The following is a 19,773-nucleotide window of genomic DNA, read 5'->3' on the forward strand; positions in this document are numbered from 1 at the left end:
GCCACCCTGACATTGATTCCCTGTCGCAGCCATGGGGTCTTTGGCCTCCCATCTGACTCGTCAGTTTAGGTCATTTCAGTGATTTGGCATTTTCTGTCTTTGGCTGGTTTTTTCAACACTATCATGTCCTGACACTTAGTAAAGTCTCTCTTCCCTGGTCTGCTTCCTTGATCTCCTGTCTTGCTCTTTTTTTTACCAATTTTACAAACACTCTCTTCATCAATCGGTTTTGACGTTTTTTAAAAAGCATATATAGGTAAAAAATGCTCTACTTTTTAAAAATATTACTGTCTCCTCGTGGATGACAATCCTCCAAAGGTTTACGTGACAAAAACACTGCAGCAGTGCCGCTTGCATAAGTACTTAAAAGTTATGTATTAATATAGTAATACTAATGTAATGTATTCATCACTTTTTTATTAGCTGTGTGTGAGAGGATTGTAACATGACATTAAAAGTGTGTGTCTCTCTCTCTCTCCACAGATTCCTTTCAAGGACAATCTTGTTTTATTTTCCATCACACAATGTAGAGCTACGGGTGGATTTTGTGATTACTGTGTCATCAGCAACAAATAAATGACAATATATCTTGGAAGCTTGTAAATCCACATTATTGATGAGTTATAATTCCACCTGTGTGTGGATCATATTAAAGGTGAAGCAGACAAATCTGGAGAAAGATAGTTCATTGTTGAGTCTCATTCTAATGTTGCCACATACTGATGCTTTGGGTTGGTATTCAGACTGAGCCACCAGGCACTTTCTTCAGAATTTTGTACGTCAGCCTCAAGATAGTCTTAAATTCACTGAAGATTATTTCAATTAAACCTTAAATCGATGAATGGACAAAGCAGGAATCCTAAACGTGATTCTGTAACTTTGGTTTTGTGTTGCTGATGCTCGAAATTAAGTGCTGCAGCAAAACAGGCATGTGTGCATTTAAAGCTGGGACGCTGGATGAAATGATACTTCATTCGCAAGCATCAACAAAAGTTTTGAGACTCCGAGCAGGGATCAGTAACTTCGCCATTTAGATGTTGATGCACTTTAATTTCCACCCTACAGCCACAAGATGGCCACCTCGCCTTTGCCACTACATGAACAACTCCTAGATGCTGTCCAGTGTCAGGAGTCATAAAACACATACAAATCAGAACTAAGTTTGTTAAAAGATTTGTTTTTCACAAGTCTGTGTGCACTGATGTTGATCAGTGTCTTTCTTTACATGCACTCTGAATATAAGATAGTGCTTTCTGTACAACTACCAAACGATATCACCAATGTTATAGACATTAAACTCACTTTTGTCCTTAATTCATTGAACTTTTTTAAAGCCACCATTGTACTTCTAACATCCAAACAGAACAATAAAATGAGCTACAATTACAATACAAAAGCTGCTCCCAGATCACAAAGGTTGGACATGGACATATACATTATTTTTCAAAGCCAGGACAAAAAAAAGGGCAACTTGAAAGGGCAGTCATCTAATTTGGAATGAGGTTAGATAAAAAAGCAAGAGATAATGAAATAAAAAGGAATAAAATAGTACTTTCACAATCTGACATGATTAAATAAGCCTTTTAACCAGTCATTTTATAACCTCAGTATAACTGGAGTGGAAAGAACCGTGGGAGCAAACAATACCTTTATCCAACTGTGGTCCAACATAATTTACTAAAGGGCTGATGTTGCATCTCTTCTTCTGACATAAACAACCAGGTCACCAAATCAATCACTGTATTCTATAAGTGATATAATAATAATAATGAAAATGGTAAAATGTATTTATATAGCACCTTTAAAAACAGAGCGAAAGCAGGAAATGGAAATACATGAAGACAATTTTTCCAAAATAAGCACTCAACAGTCAGGCTAATCACAGAGAAGTCTGAGGTGAGTTAAAACAAGAAGGCAGAACACAAAATGTAAAAACACAAAAAAATCCAGATAAGTTATAAAAAGTAAAAGGAATAAAAAGAATAAAACAGGCAAAATCACAGAAAAGGAAGGGAGGGAGCAGAATGAATATAAAAAAAATAGTTTGAATAAACACATGAAATAAGATAAAAATAAGATTATTCATAAAAGTAAATGCAAAAATAGAACCCAATAAAACATTAAAGGACGGTTAGATGATGACATCACCTCCAAGGAATTAAGAACAGATAAAACGATTATGAACAATACAAGTAAAAAGGGACAATAAATAGATAATAATAAGAAAAGACAAGCAAGAAAAGAAAAAGATATGCAGAGGTAGGAACAGAGCAGCAAAATGAATAAAAGAATAGAACAATCACAGCACTCTATAAGTGAACTTCTGAGGTGAGTGCTTCATATAAATAATGATCTGAAATATGACTTAGTACATAGGACAAAAACAATGTGGTAACACTTCCCAATACAATACAGTCATGATTCATAGTGTATTTACCTGACATTTACTGTGTAATTCCTCTCAGTTTTCCATTTAATTTTGTTGCATAAATCTGGTTTCCTGAGGGATGTTTCTCCTTTCCTCTGAAATATCTCATAGGTACCCAGAACTTACAGAAGTAATGACGCTGTAATTTTTAATTGTCAATTGTAAATCCCTCGATCCACTGTTCCAGTGGGAAATAGTAAGGTGCTGATTCATATGACCAAATTACGCAACGAGTTCCGAGGAAGTTTCCCTACCCATGTTGGAAATTCTCACTATAAATCACAGGCTGTAGTATGAAGTGCTACTGACAATCCTCATGTACTTTTCCTACACACTTTACAAAGAAGTAAAGCTCCAACATCAAGCATCTACACCTATCCATCCAGTTAATATCACAACTGATCTACATCCAAATCTATTCCTGTACTGAATGAGTGCCCGTGCCCTCAACATTATCTGTCAGCACTGTTGATTTGTTTTAGTTTATTTGGATATCAGACGAGCAGCTTGCTTGCTGCAGTGAATTAAAGTTCACCATACCCTTTTAAAATATTCATTGTCTGTGGTTGGCAACTCACCTGGAACTTTCAAAATGATCCTGGTAGAATGACCTATATGTCTATGGAATAAACTGCACCACCTGCTGCATCAGTCATTTGCAAATGATGGCGATTTTAAGGGGGGACCTGGGGGGTCCAGGGCCACCCCTGAAATCTGATTGGCCACCCCAGATCTGATAGGTAGTTCATCAAACAAGAATAAAAAAAAATACCTATCAATCAATTGATTGAGATTGGGCATTTCTACAGATCTGAGATCAGAGGTCACTGTATGCGTGTGCTACTGTTGGTCCAGTCACTAGAGAGGACGGTGACAGTGACAATATCTACCTGATAAAAGCTATCTGCCGATTTAGAGGTATGCCTATTTAATGTTTACTTTATGTTGAATTTCCCACTGAATGTGTGAAACTCTGTCTAGCATTTAGCAGCAGCTACCTTAAAAAGTTAACTACAGCAGTAGCATTTGCTATGACATATGAAGCGCTGTGTTTTTTTAATTGTGGACTTCACATATTTTATTTGGTATTTAAATATGCAGAGGCAGAGCACATTGCAATCACATGCCACAAATGTTTGAACTTCAATACATTTTTTTATTATGCAATTTCTAAAAATGGTTTAGGCTTTCAGAACTTGTGTATAAAGTTTTGTTTCTGATACAAAGGGGTCCCAGAAACCCAAGAAGCCTCATACTTTGTGCATTGATTTAAACCCACTGAAACAATGATCCTGCTAGAGATTGCAGTCATAGTGCTTGAATGATTGATTGATTGATTGATTGATTGACTGATTGATTGGTTGGTTGATTGAATTACATTTCTCCCAGGAATAAGACAATAGTTATGAAAAGAAGCAAGGACAAACAAAGCTTCCTCAAAAGAAAGTCAGAGCCAGACAGGGCTACTACCAGCAGCAGGGAAAGTACCCGGTCAAATAAGCAGATATTTCAACATTCTTGCTCATGTGGCATGCCTTATAAGATGCTGCTACAATGCATCAATACACTGCAACAGTTAGCCTGATGCTCAGTTATGGACTGATTTTGATAATTATCATTTTCAGATGTTTCACACTCCAGAGAAGAAGGTGCTGCTCAACCTCATCTGAAGGTTTTTTTTCCCAAACAGTGCAAGTTAACAGGAAGAAGGCCTTTAGCAGAGAGTGGTTTAAACAGCATCCATGGCTCGAGTGCTCCCAGAGCACGGACTCAGCTTTCTGTTTTGTATGTCGACATTTCTCCCTGCTCACTAGAAGAGCCAAGTCACCTGATATGGACAAGTTTATCAAACTTTTTGCAAGCCATCACCAAAATAGAAAGATTCATCTGATTTAAGATAGATGAATGGAGAGCTTGTGTGAGAGCACTTTGTAGCAGAATGAAACTGCAGTGTGAGATGACAGCAGGAGTTGAATATCTGTCACACAATGACACTATTAGAGGTGATTTATAAAATGTAAAAACAATAAAAACAATACAGTGAATATGAAGATGACTTTTTGAAATCAATTCATATGTACATTAGTAGAAGCAAAGTGATACATAAAACATTTGCGTTACACATTTTGATCTCCTGCCATTCATAAGGGTTCACTCTGCCATGGCCACCCCACGCTAGCTCTGTGGTCTATCCGTGCCACCCCATAAAAACTCTCCTGGCTATGCCACTGGTCCCATTGTATAAAAATGTCACAGTCCTTCTTATTAAATAGTCCTTTTTTGAAATGAGAAAAGCTTCTCAGTTATAGTAGATCTAAAGTGACACTTTGGTTTTGACCGTTCTCCTTCAGATCCAAGTGAATCACACTTAGATCACACATTATCATATCCTCTTTGTTGAATTGCTTGCAGATGACACAGCATAGACCCGGTAGGAGAGGTCCATGTTGACTAAAATAGTGTGAATCACTCCTGGCACAAGAATCAGTGCTAATGCAATTCTCCTTCATTTCCTTTCATAAGCACAAATTAGATCAGCATCTCGGAGATGTAAAAGCTAATGTGTTCGGACTGCTGGTGATTTCCCCTGAACTCAGCCTCGGCTCCGGCTTAACTACTACATTACTCACACCACTTCCACTTCCCATTACGCCTCGTGTCATGTGCTCATGAATGATCCGACTCCAGGAGATGACCTCATGTGTGGGTGCGAGTGACTATGAATGCTCCTTTGAGACGTTTTGGATTGTTTAAGGATTTATCCTTGGTACAAAGCTATGACACATATTCACTGGTCTGGTCTGCTCACATCTCATTCTCCACCACTCGAGTCCTTAAGAGAGTGGACGGATCATGAGTTTGACTTTATTTCATTTAGGGGGACACTAGTTTTTACATGCTACTATAACATATAAAATGCATTTATTGCTTTCACATGTGTATATGGATGAAAAACTGTTGTCCAAAAATGTAACTGACGTTGCCAGGAAGCTTTACAGGTGTAATCATGGTCAGATGCCAGGGGGTCCTGGAATAAAGAGTTGCCACTGGGTTCTACCTAACCATTTTTTTTTTTTTTTGGGGGGGGGGGGGGAGGGGGGAATAAAACCTGACCCCAGGTTTGTTTTGTGGTGATTTGACTAATTACAAAATATGAAACTGAAACACAAATCTCAAAGAATTATGGATTTCAAACTCTGAGCCATAAACTTCCACAATATAGGGCTTCATTAACCCATCTAAAAGCCATTATAATGTCTATTAACGTTGTGATTTATGGGTAACTACTGGTAGACAGTTTCAGTTTAATTGGCTGACCAACAGCAAGCCTGGAGCTATAAGGGGCCTCACACTTTTAGAGCCCCTGAGCAGTTGCCTGTGAATTGGTAAGAGGTGATGGGATTATTTAGTGGCAGTAATGTGATAATTTCAATCACACCTTTACATTATAAACACTTGAGGCTGTGAATTATAATGTAATTGTGGATTTAAGATGCTCCTCTTGGTTCTGGGGTTTCCCCCCCCACCCTTACTCCTCCTGCTGGTCTTCTCACCTGGATGACATCAGTGAGTCAGTGGTCCGGCCTGGCCATGACACAACTAGCATCTCTTAACCTCTCCACGTTTCCAAGTAGCTGCCAGTGGAGATCATCATCCTCCTCTCTCCGCTCATTGGCGACGAGAGACGCCCATCACGCGGAGCCAGCTGCGGGTCATTCCCTATCCGCACGCTCTGTCGGAAATGGCAGCCGGCTCCCTCTCGTCCATTGGACCGAGCCGCTGTCAGTCGGTCTCTCTCACGCTGAACACCGTCCGCCTCTCCGGCTCCCTGTCTGCTGAGACCGCCGTCATATTGGCTGCTAGGAGCAGCAGCGACCACGGCAGAGAAGGAAGACCCCCACCATGACGAAGAGCGGGTTTTCGTGGCAGTTAAAGACTGATTTAGCCTTTTAAATATTCTTGATTACTATTTAACGAATTAATTTTAAAATATTCGGGATGATACCGTCAAGTATCCGAGTACCTTTAGTGCTTTCATCCGACACCGTGGTCCGCAAGGGGGATGTATGCCTGACTTCTCTTAATAGCCATTTTTTGCAGACAAAGAGAGCTTTTGAATAGGGCTTTCAAAAGGCACACGGGTAAGATATGAATTCGAGAAACACACCTTTACTTGTCAATGATGTCACATGTGTGTACTCCGCGTCGCGAAGCTCCGCGGCGCCGCTCAGTTTATTTGTCTTAATTTTTTTGTGTAATTTTTTTTCCTCAAGCTAACACGCTATCTCAGCTAGCTGGCTGGTTAGCCAAAGCTAGCTAAATGGCTAGAAAGTCCCACTCCGGGGACTGCTAACAGTTAGCATTTTTGACAGCTCGTAAGCCTGAACCGCTAGTCGAGCGTTAGCTGAGCTGTCTGCTTGGAAGGTATATCTGTTGCCAGCAAACACAAATCGGTTTAAAGATTTATTGCTGAAGAACTGGTAACACATCTGACTTGAGTCACGAAGCCATTTAAACCAGACTAACGGTATCTTCCCGGCTGTGGCTACGGTTAGCGGTGTGTGTTAACGTGTTAGCAAGTCCTCTAACTTGGCTGGGACCAGGGAAAAGAGGGGCCTCCAGAAACCTAAAGGCCTTCCAACCATTGCTATATGCCCGTTATAATAACGTTATAGCTCGATAATTGCATGTCTTCTGTTGTCATACGTGGTAGAACATACATGTCATCTGGAAAGGTAGCTAACGGTAGTGTAGGTTTAGGTTAATCTGGATGACAAGATCATATTTAAGGGAAGGCAGTTTTAGTCATGTAAGGGTAACTTAAGTGAGTTAACTCTGGATAGGCTTATTTTTTTTTCCAGTTTATCTGACTTAACAAACTTAGTTACTTATTTCCAGTCTGACTTGAATGTTTTGTCACCAGTTACTGAGAGCAGACTACTAACACAGCTCCACAAGGGCAGAAGAATTACTACAGAAACACTGTCTTGATGCAAATAATGCAATTTGGAGTTGCAGGGATATCTTGCTCTCTGTACTTTCTTCGGCACCTTGAAAAGCTGTATTGTAGGTGAAAATATCATCTGCACCCTTTTGTGGAGGTCAAATTATTAGTTAATAATAGTTGAATAGTTTGCCATAATAACATTTCTATGAAAAGTTTCAATATGTGTTGAGATTTAAATGATAGGAAGAATCAGTGCAATTTATCATTCATATACAGACTTTGTTTGGCGTTCTGCCATCCCACATATCTTTCAGAATGCAAGACGCTGCAAATATCTCATTAACTCTGGTCTGGTCTGAGCAGAGAAGGCGTCCTCCCTTAATCTTGTCTTCTCTCCAGCCCTCTCTTAGATCAGTATGATCCCAGGAGAATGGGTGTGTTGGGCTGCCGGCGAGCAGAAGTAGCCTAGTTCTGTTTCAGGGCGGCTTTGAATGGTTGTGGACTGGATTGGCTTATTGGTGCGGCCATTGCTATCAATCGCAACAGTCATTGAGAATTATATTAGACGGCTAAAGTTGAAATAATCAGTCTTGAACTAGCCAAGCAGAGTTTGTTCTAGGCAGAAATCTGCGTTATTGTCATGCCTTGGAAATACAAATGTAGGTTATAATGGAACAGAAATGATCAGACCAAGAATTTAACTATTATACAATTTTATAATTTAGATTTTGTGACTATGTGGTTGCATGTTCATTTTAACAATTTGTTGCAAAATGATCACTACTATGCTATTACCAAAAATTATGGAGTCATGCTAACAAATGACAACACAGGGCAGATCAGCTGACTAACATTTTAGCAGGCACTGACTGATTTTTAAGTTCTCAGTCATCATTCCATTGCACTTGTTGCTGTTCATGATTGCTCATTTTTAGGGTACAGCTCCCAGCATTTTGTCTCTCTGCTTGTCCATTCAATGCTCTGAATCCTTAGCAGTTAATATCAATTTAAAGTGAAGCATCTGAATGTGTCAAAGAGACTAACAAACACACGTGTATGTTTTATAATGTGTAATTTTAATGTGATCTAGCATGTGGTCGATAGTGGTATTTTTTTCCGCTGTTTAAGGACTTCCATTTATTGCTTATGCAAAGTGATTCAATTGTAAAGAATGATGCTGTAGTCAGACCAAAGTTAATGGTGTTTTGATCATACTTGGAAACAATTAAAAAGTTTTGATTATCCTAAGTTAGAGTGAAAAGGCCTTTTTAGCCATGTGTCTTGGTCACTGGAACTTGTCATTGTTTGCATTTTTGAAGTGATTAGCAAGCTGAGGAATAAAACACACCAACCCGGATGGAAAGTCCAGCCGCTCAAGATGAAGCTGATATGACATTAGCCTCACAATTCCAGTTCATCTTGGAGGGAAGACAGCAGGGTGTGAACAAGCCGTTTCAGACCGTTGTTTTATATAATAGAATTGACTGAACAAATACTTCATTTGAGCCGTGTTGCTCAAAATGATGAAACTTTTGATTGCATGTTTGAGCCCAGAAGATTTTATAAGGAATTGTAATGCTATTCAGCTACAGTAACACAGCAGTTTAAAATGCACATGGTTTGATATTGTACAAAGAGATATGCTTCTTTAGTTGTAGTTTAGTAGATTAGTGTTAAATCGTTCTTTATGGTTCATATGATTGTGTTGTTACACATTTACAAAGACTGCGACTAAGAAACATTTATTGTGCATCAGTTATATACTGGAGGCATTTAAAACAGGATAAAGCAGGATTTATCAATTTTGAACTTAAGTATGATTTGAGCAGAAACCACTTAAAGATAGTTATTTATAAATCTTATGTGGAAATTATCCTCATTTGAAGCAAAGTCTTCACTTGAGCAAATGACTCTCCTGTGCAATCTCTGTGAATGTTGTGCAGCAGCAAAACACTACTATAAACCGTTTGTCAACCTGCTATTTGGTCCACTGAATAATACGTCAATCTGCACTACTATTTTCGTGATATCGTCCTCCAAAAAGTTAGATTTTCTCTTTTGACCCAGGCTAAACCCTAATTTGGCATTATGTAATGAGAAAATTACTCGGCAGGCGTGGTCTATGTGGTCTACTTTATTGAGATTTTTCCATGGTCAAAATAGTTTGTGATACATTTTTGATTTACATTTTAAGAATTATCTTAATCAAGATGTACTCAGTTGGCACGATATTTGTGTATCCCAGGGACAGCTGAAGTTCCATACAGTGTGGATACTTGCCATAATGTGAGGAATGGTGATCTGAGCCAGTGTTGTGGGCACAGTGCCAGTTGTTTTCCATACAATAGCAATGACACAATAAAGGGTGTTGCTTTACCTTCATGACATGTTGTAGGTTTGAGTTCATTGAAACTGGTGTCAGCTTTTCTGTAGCGCATCAACTAACCAGTTCACAGTGACCGCTGCTTTAACTATTGCTCAGTATCCCAAAACTTGTGACTTAAGAATGTAGAAATATTTAAATTTGACATCATACTTATAATCACCTTCTTTGATTAAAAGAATGACAAGAAAACTGTTGTCTGGAGAATTCGAGAGAATTTATCTATAGTCCATTTTCAAGAAATGATTAGCTGATCAGTAACAATATAAGAGAAAGAAGGTGAAAAGTGAAACAATTTGAATTTAGGAAAGCTACATGTTGAATGTGCAGAAGCAAGAATAGTATACTTATGTGACGGCATTATGTAATTCAAGTTTGTACGTTATCTTTTGGTAACCCTAAATTCAATTATTTAATTGTGCGTGGCAGGAAAATAGCCCATGTAATTCTTTTTTCATTAGGCCACAATAGTAAAATCATAATAATGAACACCACTGATTGATAGATTTTGCAAGTTTAATTACTAAAGATCAGTGACAGCAGGCCATCATTGCAAACATGGTCTTTGCCCAGTGTTACAGACCTTGGAGATTAGATTCAGCGTACCATAACTGCAACACCACAAACAATTCCAACAGAAAATGTCAAATTTAAATTCAGCTGACGTTTCTCATCAAATCGAGTTGCTAGATAACTCCTTGCCACAGCTGGCAGCATTGAACAATTTGCTATGGATTATTCTGTGTGCGTGTGTTGCACTGATATCATCAGTTTATTGTTTGTAACAGACCTGAAACTTTAAACAAAACTTCGAAACAATAATTTCAAAGCAAGTTTCATCATAAGAATTTGTATCCAATAGAAGTGTAATTTACTTTAAATTTGTTGTATACAGGTGTTGCTACAATGAATCCACCATGGAAATGTTTCTCAACAATTATGAGTCTGCTGAATTGGCATTTGGTGTTGAAAAGCATGTGGGTGCTCTACTAGAAGTCATGTCTAGCATATCAGCAGACTATGTGTCAAGCCAGTGGCAGTCAGTTTGGGAGTATAGAGCAGCTTGCTGTGGAGTTTGCGATGGCATTACCTCTGGAGAGAATGAAAGGAAAATGTCCAGCAGACCCGACAATGCCAGTCACTAACTCAGGCTTATTATACAGATGCACATGGAGCATAGAATCAGAGATAAACCCCAGCAGATGACTCATGTCATTTTTATGTGATGTAGCTTAGCTGCATGAATAAAATGTTATTTTTTCATAGCAACTAATTTATTGCAGGCTGTTTTGTAGGCATATGTATTGCAGACATCTAATGACTGTCAAGTGGAAAGACATTGTCATCTTTTGTGAGTACAAAGTATGTGTCACTGATCTCATGAGTCAGTTAGGGAATGCTTTGTGACTGATTTGAACAAATTGACTTTCTCAGTCATGTGCTGAAGACCAATCTAGGGATTTCCTGTCCATCACAGAACTGCTGTTTATTATAGCTGTTTGTGCAAATCACTAATGTCTTCATCAGTGTAAAGATGCAAACTTCACTCTGCATGCAGGTAGACAAAGTGCCTGGTAGCTGGATAGCTGCTTTTAGCCCAAAGGTAAAGAATTAGGTAGGGAGTGAAGGAGATTAGCGAAGGAGGGACTAACATCCTTTGTCGTGTGCCTGTAGCTTCGTAAATAGCACATGCAATTAATGCTGACCGGATTAGGGATTTCAGTTTTCAAGAACTACCATAGTTGAGTGCATGTTCTTGTACATACTATAAGATGTGCTGCTTGCAGCTTGTACTAATGGATTAAGTCAGTGTTTTGATAGTATTATTATTCACAGTGTATTTAGGTTCTTCAGAATTGATCAAGAGGGGATTAAAAATAGTTCTTGTGATAAAAATTCAAACATAATGAAGACAAAAATTTGCAAATGTGTTAAGTTTTAGATGTTAAAAATATTGGCAAGTTATTCTAGTATCTGATTGTTGGGATTGGCCGCAGTGATTTGGATTTACCGGCAACACCAAAAAATGTACCCTAATAAATCCATGAAGTCTAGAAACAGTGTCTGAAACAGGAAAGGAAACGCTGCGTTATGGAATCCTTCGAGGTTTTGTGTTTGGCAGGCCCACCTACCTGTGGTGACTTTGCTTACTGCAACATCTAAACACAGTTTGGTGCTACAACTTCCAAATCTCTGGCAAGTTCTCAGAGTGGTAAATCAATGGCATATGTGAGCGCATGTTCATGTGCCCTGACTGCTGCTGTTACAGGGAAAGTTTTTGGTCAGGTCTAGACTGGCTCTGTAATACAGTACATACCAGCAGATCAGCTGTGAGCAGATCCTGGGTTCATTTATAGCTGTGGCCTTGTGTCCCTGCACGTCTGCCTGGCAACTCCTAACTCTGCTGTTCCAGCTACTCAAGCTCACCCACCTCTCAGACACTTTGGCCCCTTTATACTCTCACCATGTCTAATTACTAGATACACAGTAGTCAGGGGAATTTAAATGTAGGACATTCTTTATGTAGCTTGTACCTCAGTGGTAAATGTAGGCGTCATTGCTGTTGCAAGACTTCTCCACCTGTGACTGAATTGGTTTTGTCTCCTGTTACCTTCAGGTCCCAGGGGCTCCTATTGATGAAGAAAGTGGGCAACATGTGGAGCAACCTGAAGAGCAGATGTCAGACACTCTTTCATAACAATAGTTCAGGACCCAGTGAAAGCAGGGTTGAGGCCGATGCCGTCCACTGTGTCTTGGATCTTGGCCAAGGAAGCAGCTCAGGTGAGGCCCAGGCATCAGGAGCCTCCAGCCCATCAAGGAGCCTCCTGCCAGTGCCAATGGTGACAGCAGGACGGGGCCATCATAACTGTGTGTCTGACATCCCTCAAATAGTAGAGATCACTATTGACAAGGACACCGAGGATGTACGGGGGGGATCAGGGGGTGTTCCCCTGGCCCGGAGAGACTCCTATTCCCGTCATGCTCCTTGGGGGGGCAAGAAAAAACACTCATGTTCCACCAAAACCCAGAGCTCTTTGGAGGCTGACAGACGGTCTGGACGCTTACGGGGGAGTGGAAATCGTAGGGACAGACGTTACGGAGTCTGCTCCATCCAGGAGATGAGCGATTCTGTATCTGGAGGACGAAGTCTGAATGCCCGGTCATTACGCCAGCGACTGAGTGATACAGTAGGGCTGTGCTTACCCCTGCCCGCTCGCAGACGTTCCCGCTCATCAAAGAACCCTGTCACCTCCAAACGAAAGATTCACCTGACTGAGCTCATGCTAGAGACCTGTCCCTTCCCACCAGGCTCAGACCTAGCACACAAGTGGCACCTGATCAAGCAACACACAGCACCGGTCAGCCCGCATTCCTCCACTGCCCTGCTGGATGCCTTTGACCCAGCCCACCCCTCTCCCGAGGATGAGGAGGAACGTCTGCGTGAGCGGCGCAGGCTTAGCATCGAGGAAGGTGTGGACCCACCACCTAACGCACAGATCCACACCCTGGAGGCCTCAGTGCCAGGCTCCTCTCTCTACAAACTGGGACCAAAGATGGCTCCTGGCATGGGAGAGGCCTCTGGGGAAGGCCGGGCTTCAGGGGCCAGCAGCTCTGTGGGTGCTGGATCATCAGGTGCCTGTGGTCAGGTGTTGGGGGCTGCAGCGTCAGCCCAGGACTGTGACTCTGAGGAAGATTCGACCACCCTCTGTCTGCAGGCCAGGAGGCCCAAGCAGAGGCACGCCTCTGGAGACGGTCACCTGAGCCGACAGCAACCTGGGCCCTGGAAGGTTCACACCCAGATAGACTACATCCACTGTCTGGTACCGGACCTATTGCAGATCACAGCTCTGCCCTGCTACTGGGGTGTGATGGACCGCTATGAGGCTGAGGCACTGCTGGATGGGCGGCCCGAGGGTACCTTCCTGCTGCGTGACTCAGCCCAGGAGGACTACCTCTTCTCCGTTAGCTTCCGTCGTTACAACCGCTCACTGCACGCCCGCATTGAGCAGTGGAACCACAACTTCAGCTTTGATGCCCACGATCCGTGTGTTTTCCACTCTTCCACTGTCACAGGACTGCTGGAGCACTACAAGGACCCCAGCGCCTGCATGTTTTTCGAACCGCTGCTCACAGCGCCTCTCCATCGGACCTTTCCTTTTGGCCTGCAGCACCTGGCACGAGCCGCCATCTGCCGCTGGACCACTTACGATGGTATAGGCTCACTGCCTCTGCCCCCTGCCCTGCAGGACTTCCTCAAGGAGTATCACTATAAACAGAAAGTACGAGTTCGTTGGCTGGAGAGGGAACCGCCACTCAAGGTCAAATAGGGTGGCTTTCTCCATTGCCTGTACACACACTGCAGGAGGATTACAGAACTTTAGAAATTCCTCATTAGCCAATTAGAAGCTACACTGACATAGCTCTCTTTTTGGTGGAGGATGGAATTTAAATGTAACAAGCTATAAAAGATTCATTCTAATCTTTGTTTTAGTTATTACTTACATCACAGAAAATACATATGATTATATTCAGTATAACGCTGTCTGGCAAGCACATGTTTTTGTGTTGAACAGGTTGTTTGGACAGGGAAGGAAAGCACAAATATCAGTGCTTTGTGTCTTTTCTCTCCTGCTTTGTGCTAAATGTCTGCCTGATCCCACGACATCACCCTGCCTGTAGACCTGCCTGCATGACTCCCGTCTTCATCCCAAATTGCTATTTAGGCCCACAAAGCTACATTGTACAGTTCACTTTGTGCTTTCTCTTTTTTTCTTCCTAAGTTTGTCAAAGCACCTAGTGGAGCACCTTCCCAAGAAGGTTTTTAGGTGTGTGTGGGTTGAGAGGGCAACTGGAGGTGCCATTGGTATATTGCAGTCAGAGCTTGTCCCATGGATAGAGCTACATAAGGCACATGCTTTGCCATCTCTTTGCACATGTGAGCATCAGCTTAGCCAGTGACGGGGACAGATTCTGGGAGGGTCCATTGAGTTTAAGACAGCACATCAGGGAAATGACGTGCTTTTAAGGGACTATAGATTAGTCCTTCAGAAACATTAGTTACTCTTTAAGCAGTAATGGTGAATGATGAATAATAAATCCGTTTACTGTGTCCTATTTAGTGTGCAAGCTAAACTTGTCACCTTTATTCCCGCACTTCAGCTCTGTGTACACTATTGTGTATGCATACACAAAGTACATTTCTCTGGCTTCATAGTTTGTTTTACACCTGCTCTCTTCAGTTAGCATCTTTTGGTGGCATATGTCATAAGAAAATCTTCGACCCCTGTATTGGTTGTTTTTCTTCTCAAGACACTCATAAGGCTGCAAGCAGCTTTGCACATGTAGTTAAGGTTGATGAATAGGGACAGCTAATTAAGACGATACTTTAAAATCTCTCATCAAAATTGCAATTTACATCTCCCATATTGCAGTACCCCTTTCTTCCTTAATTTATATTTGTTTTATGAAACCATGTTAAAATGCATTAACTTTTTTTTTTTTTTTTAATTTTTTTTTTATGAAGTGGACATGTCACCAGCAGGAAAAGGGCTTGCTACAGTTGATGACCCCCATTTACAACCTATGACTCGAAGGTCACAGCCCTAACAATTAACCTCATTGCCCTGTTGCATTTATAGTCTAATTTATAACTTGAGTGCAGGCAACACTCGAGTCTCAAGAGGTTTACATCTTTGCAAACTTCAGTTATGGCATTGGAATGATTTCAGTTGTGTCACTTGGGAGAAAAAGACCGCTGGCTAGCCGCTCATTTCTGTTTCTGTGTTTTCATTGTGAAGAGAAAATACATGTAACCTATGTGCCTTTTATGGAGAACCAATTATCTTGTTCCATAATCAGTTGCTCTGTAGTCCAAACCTAGAGCAGGAGGTGCTTCTTCCATCAAATGAGACTGAAGATAATAATAATGATGCTCTAGGCTAAAATTTTTGTAAAGGATACAATTCTAGTGGTGCTATGTTGGTTAAGCTACAACAGATTATTGAACTGATAAGTTGTACATAAGTTACATCTGTTTTCACTGACTAATGCATGCATTTAGTCTCTTGCCACATTATGACCTGTATGGTAGTGTTAGGTTCTTAGTGGGTCCAATGCCAGCCCTACTGTAGCACATTTCAGTGAAAGACATCAATACCCAGCCCTTACATGTGCAGGTTCTAGTCTGCATCAGATCCCAATGAGAGGGTATGAAGGATCACTCTTCACTGTGAGCATGTTTTCTCTGAATAATCCATCTTCTGCTCAAGTTAGCCATCAGAAACACTGTTTGTTCTAACTCTTTATTAGTATTAAATGCACATGACCTGGCTTAAAAAAAAAATCTAGTAGTTGAACTTTTGAACACTTGTGCAAATGACTGTGCGAGGGTGAGAAGTGAAGAGACAAGCAGACTGGTTCCTTTAAGGCATTTTGAGAAAACAATTTCTGACTTCTAATTAATTGGAAAGTATGAAGATGAAAACCCTGCAGGTAATGTGTAAAACTGAGATATGGAAGCTGAAAGATGCATGAGTTCATCATTACTGGAAAGGTTCTCAAGCTAGTTCATATTGTAGTGTGTGTGCGTGTCTGTCAGTCTGCACATGTGTTAAAGGTTACTGTAGTTCTCATCATCGAGGATGAATCATGAACAAATATCAGTGAATTTCTTTGCCCATGAGCATCTGAGTCTGTGACCAAAGCTCTTGCACACACCTATCTGTATTAAGGCTGCAGCTTAATAATGTGCTCAGTGGTGTTAAAGTAAAGCTAGTTTTTATGTCAGATTTCCAACAAGTTAAAGCTAGAATAATACAACAGTATGTTAGACTGTTAATATAATCATAGGGGAGAATGTGGCACTGTTAAGCTTTCACCTACACCCTGAAATTTAATTTCACCAACTAAATGGGCAGGCAGTGAGGTGGTTTCCAAACACAAAAGTCCCAAACATTTTTCCACTGCCCTGCACTTTGTTCTCAGAAAACTTGAATGCCGCATGTTAATCACCTGTGTGTGTCAGAGTGGCAGCAGTGAGTGTTAAGCAGAGGGGATAGGACTGACTGATGCTTGTTTGTGCACTTTTATGTTTGAGGATTTTTAGCATCCACACTGTCAAAAGAGAAGAAATATATATCTATTTGAACCCCCTTCCCCCGCCCCCTCTCACTCACACACACATCACCCTTCATACTTACTGTCACCTGTCTATCACGCCACTTCCTTGCAATAGCATACAACTTGTTGCGGTGCCCCACCCCTCTCGCAGGCACTAATCACAGGCTAATTTTACCATGTTGGGATATAAATTTACTGGGTACTAAAAGGGCCACTCTGTGTTGCCTCACAGCTGCTGTGTGGCTGAGGGAGGCCTTTTTTGTTATTATATCTAACTGCTCTCTCTCCATCGGCCATATCCTTAACATCCTTGTGCTGATGTGGAGGTGGCCGTGGCATAGAGCGAGCTAAGGCCCATTTGTCCTACACTCTACTCTCTACCCGACTCTGTTAGGCTTAAGTGAACATTGAGGAGCAGGAATAGGAGAGATGGGAGCTGGCTCACTGAGAGCATTGGCTTCATGTTGTGGCATGGACATGCTCATGGAGAGGGCTGGGGATTTGTTGAAGTAAACAGCACTTTAATTGTGTTTAGTTTGTTTTCTACAGTGCAGTCTATGAGTATAGGGACAGTGACATGTTTTTTGTTTGCTCTTTACTCCAGCATATTGGGATTGAAATTATAGTTGAGCTTCATAACTTTATATCCAGACCTAGTGAACATGGTAGGAATTGTACCTGCTTTCAGATATTGTGCAAATTCAACAAACTGAAGTCATCATATAGAGTTTGGTCTCAAGCAAATGAAACATCCTCTATAGAACTGAGGTCAGGTGACTTTGCCCTCATTGGCTGCTGCGTCTGTACGTCAAAGCTTTGTTCACCTGATTTGACCTTAAATTAGGAAAGACTTACATTTCCCACTCTGCTACATTCAATATGGATTTGAACACTCTCAACCATGATAAAAGCTGAGAGTTAGCACTTTAAACCTTTATGGTCTTTGTTTAATCACCAATATGCTGCACTACAGAGCCAAAACAACTGACAATTTCCTACTGTCCAAATATTTCTGAACAGCACTGTGTTTGTGTTTTAGCTCAAGATGGCGAGAACTGTGTGAGTGTTGAGGGAAAAAAAAAAAAGACGGCGGTCCAGAAATATTTCACTTGTATATTCAGGCGTTGTAAGCTGTGTCAATGGAGTTGAATCCTCCGCCATGCTGCAGACTCATTGCATGTGTGTGCGTCATGCGGGAGTACATTATTGTCTGGACAGAGCCACACGGAGGATTCAAGTGGAGGGGATGCAGAGTCGACTGTGAGGGGTGATGATAGTGACTCCTATGAACAATGCCTCTTTGCCCCCACGCCCCACTCCCCAACCCCCCCTTAATCTCAGGCAGGCCCATTGCAAGGAGAGTCCCAGGACCCTCTCAACCCAGTTTTCCCCATGGGAAATATCTGACATTAACCGTAGCACATGTTTGCCATATAACCTGTAGATTTAGGAGAAAAAAAACATTGTATGTATGATGAATGATGGAGTTATATAATAGGAGCCTGATGAAAAGAAGTTTTATTCTTCTGTGGTGCATTAATTGTCTGGAACACATACATTTGCACACACCTTGCTATCATACTTCTTCAAACACCTGCACTACCCCCAGGTATTGAACACACATCTACACCTTCCCGACACCACCATCACCCCACCCTAAGCCAGGGATGTGTAAACATGGACCACATTTAGCCAGCACCACCATTCTATGTTACTCCCCCCTCCAAAAAGGGGAGCACAAAGATGGGTGTTTACGTGTATATTCTATGTTCTTAAGAAAAAAACATAAAATGCGTGAATTGAACTATTTTGACCTTATATTGTCATTAGTATGACACTATTTAGCTGCACTATGAGAGCCTCATTTGTGGCGAGAAACCACTGGGTCCGGTCTGGATGAGAGACAGGCTGGTTGTCATTAAACTACAGCTACTACCCTGGATAAAAGACTCCAGCCCCCCCCTCAGTACGGCTCATGGTTTTAGCTCTAAGAGGACAAACAAAAGGAAAAAAAAAGATATTTTAAACATTTCTTTCATGTTCCCATATATATTTTAGAAAGCTGGGTTAAGTGCTATATGCAAACAGAAAAAAAAGATGTATGAAAGAATTATTATTTTTCATTATTACTTCTCCCTAATATGCAATGGAGTGTAGTGTAACAATGGTTGCAATCCTCTGTCACTTTAATGCTGTATGTGCACATTGGTTGCTGCGTGGATGTGGGTGCCGAGGCAACAGGACTTGACAATGATGGGAACTAATGGTTGTCACTCTGCAGCACTGCTGTGTTCCCAGACTGCCTTATTCGTTCTGACCAATCAGAAGAGCCCTTTTTAAATCCCGGGCCACAGTCACCGCCACAGGCCGACCAAGCTGTCGTCAGACGAATATTGCTGTTCCATTTTCTTCTGCTTTTCCTTGCTTTTTTTTCCTTTTCTTTCATTTGTTTTTTTTTTCTTCTCGCTGTCAGGTAGGATTTGGAGCGTGTAAATGGCATAATCATGTTCACATTTCACTGTCTGTTCTGTGTATCTGCTTCACCATTCAATGAGAAAAAAAAAACAGTTGTTTTCCAGTATAACCTGTTCATTTTAAGAGCCGTATGATGCGACACTTGTAGCTGTCACTCTTGGTGCTTGGCTTATGCTTCATTGTCTTAATATTCCAAATAAAACTGTTAAGTGTAATCCACACTGGCCCATGATATAATATCGAGTATGTTTTTTTTTCTTTCATGATGCTGTCATTAGACTCTTTGTAGTGTCGAAGCAGGGAGTCAGGTGTGACTTGGTCTTAGTTTAGGATGACAAGTGGGTGTTTGATATCAGTTAAAGTTCACTAACCCCCTCTCAGATTTATAACATTACACTTGTATCGTCATTTTATTCACCC

At 41.1% G+C, this 19,773-nt stretch overlaps 1 protein-coding gene across 1 annotated transcript; it reads left to right on the top strand.

The window, feature by feature from the left end:
- Window positions 1-6,036: 6,036 nt before the first annotated feature.
- Window positions 6,037-19,590, top strand: socs5b (suppressor of cytokine signaling 5b). Its single transcript, XM_037123883.1, has 2 exons — window positions 6,037-6,570; window positions 12,377-19,590. The coding sequence occupies exon 2, from the start codon at window positions 12,396-12,398 to the stop codon at window positions 14,085-14,087; it is 1,692 nt and encodes a 563-aa protein (XP_036979778.1). The 5' UTR covers window positions 6,037-6,570; window positions 12,377-12,395; the 3' UTR covers window positions 14,088-19,590.
- Window positions 19,591-19,773: the final 183 nt, after the last annotated feature.

The sequence above is a fragment of the Acanthopagrus latus genome, chromosome 15, assembly GCF_904848185.1.
Source record: "Acanthopagrus latus isolate v.2019 chromosome 15, fAcaLat1.1, whole genome shotgun sequence".
NCBI lineage: Eukaryota > Metazoa > Chordata > Actinopteri > Spariformes > Sparidae > Acanthopagrus > Acanthopagrus latus.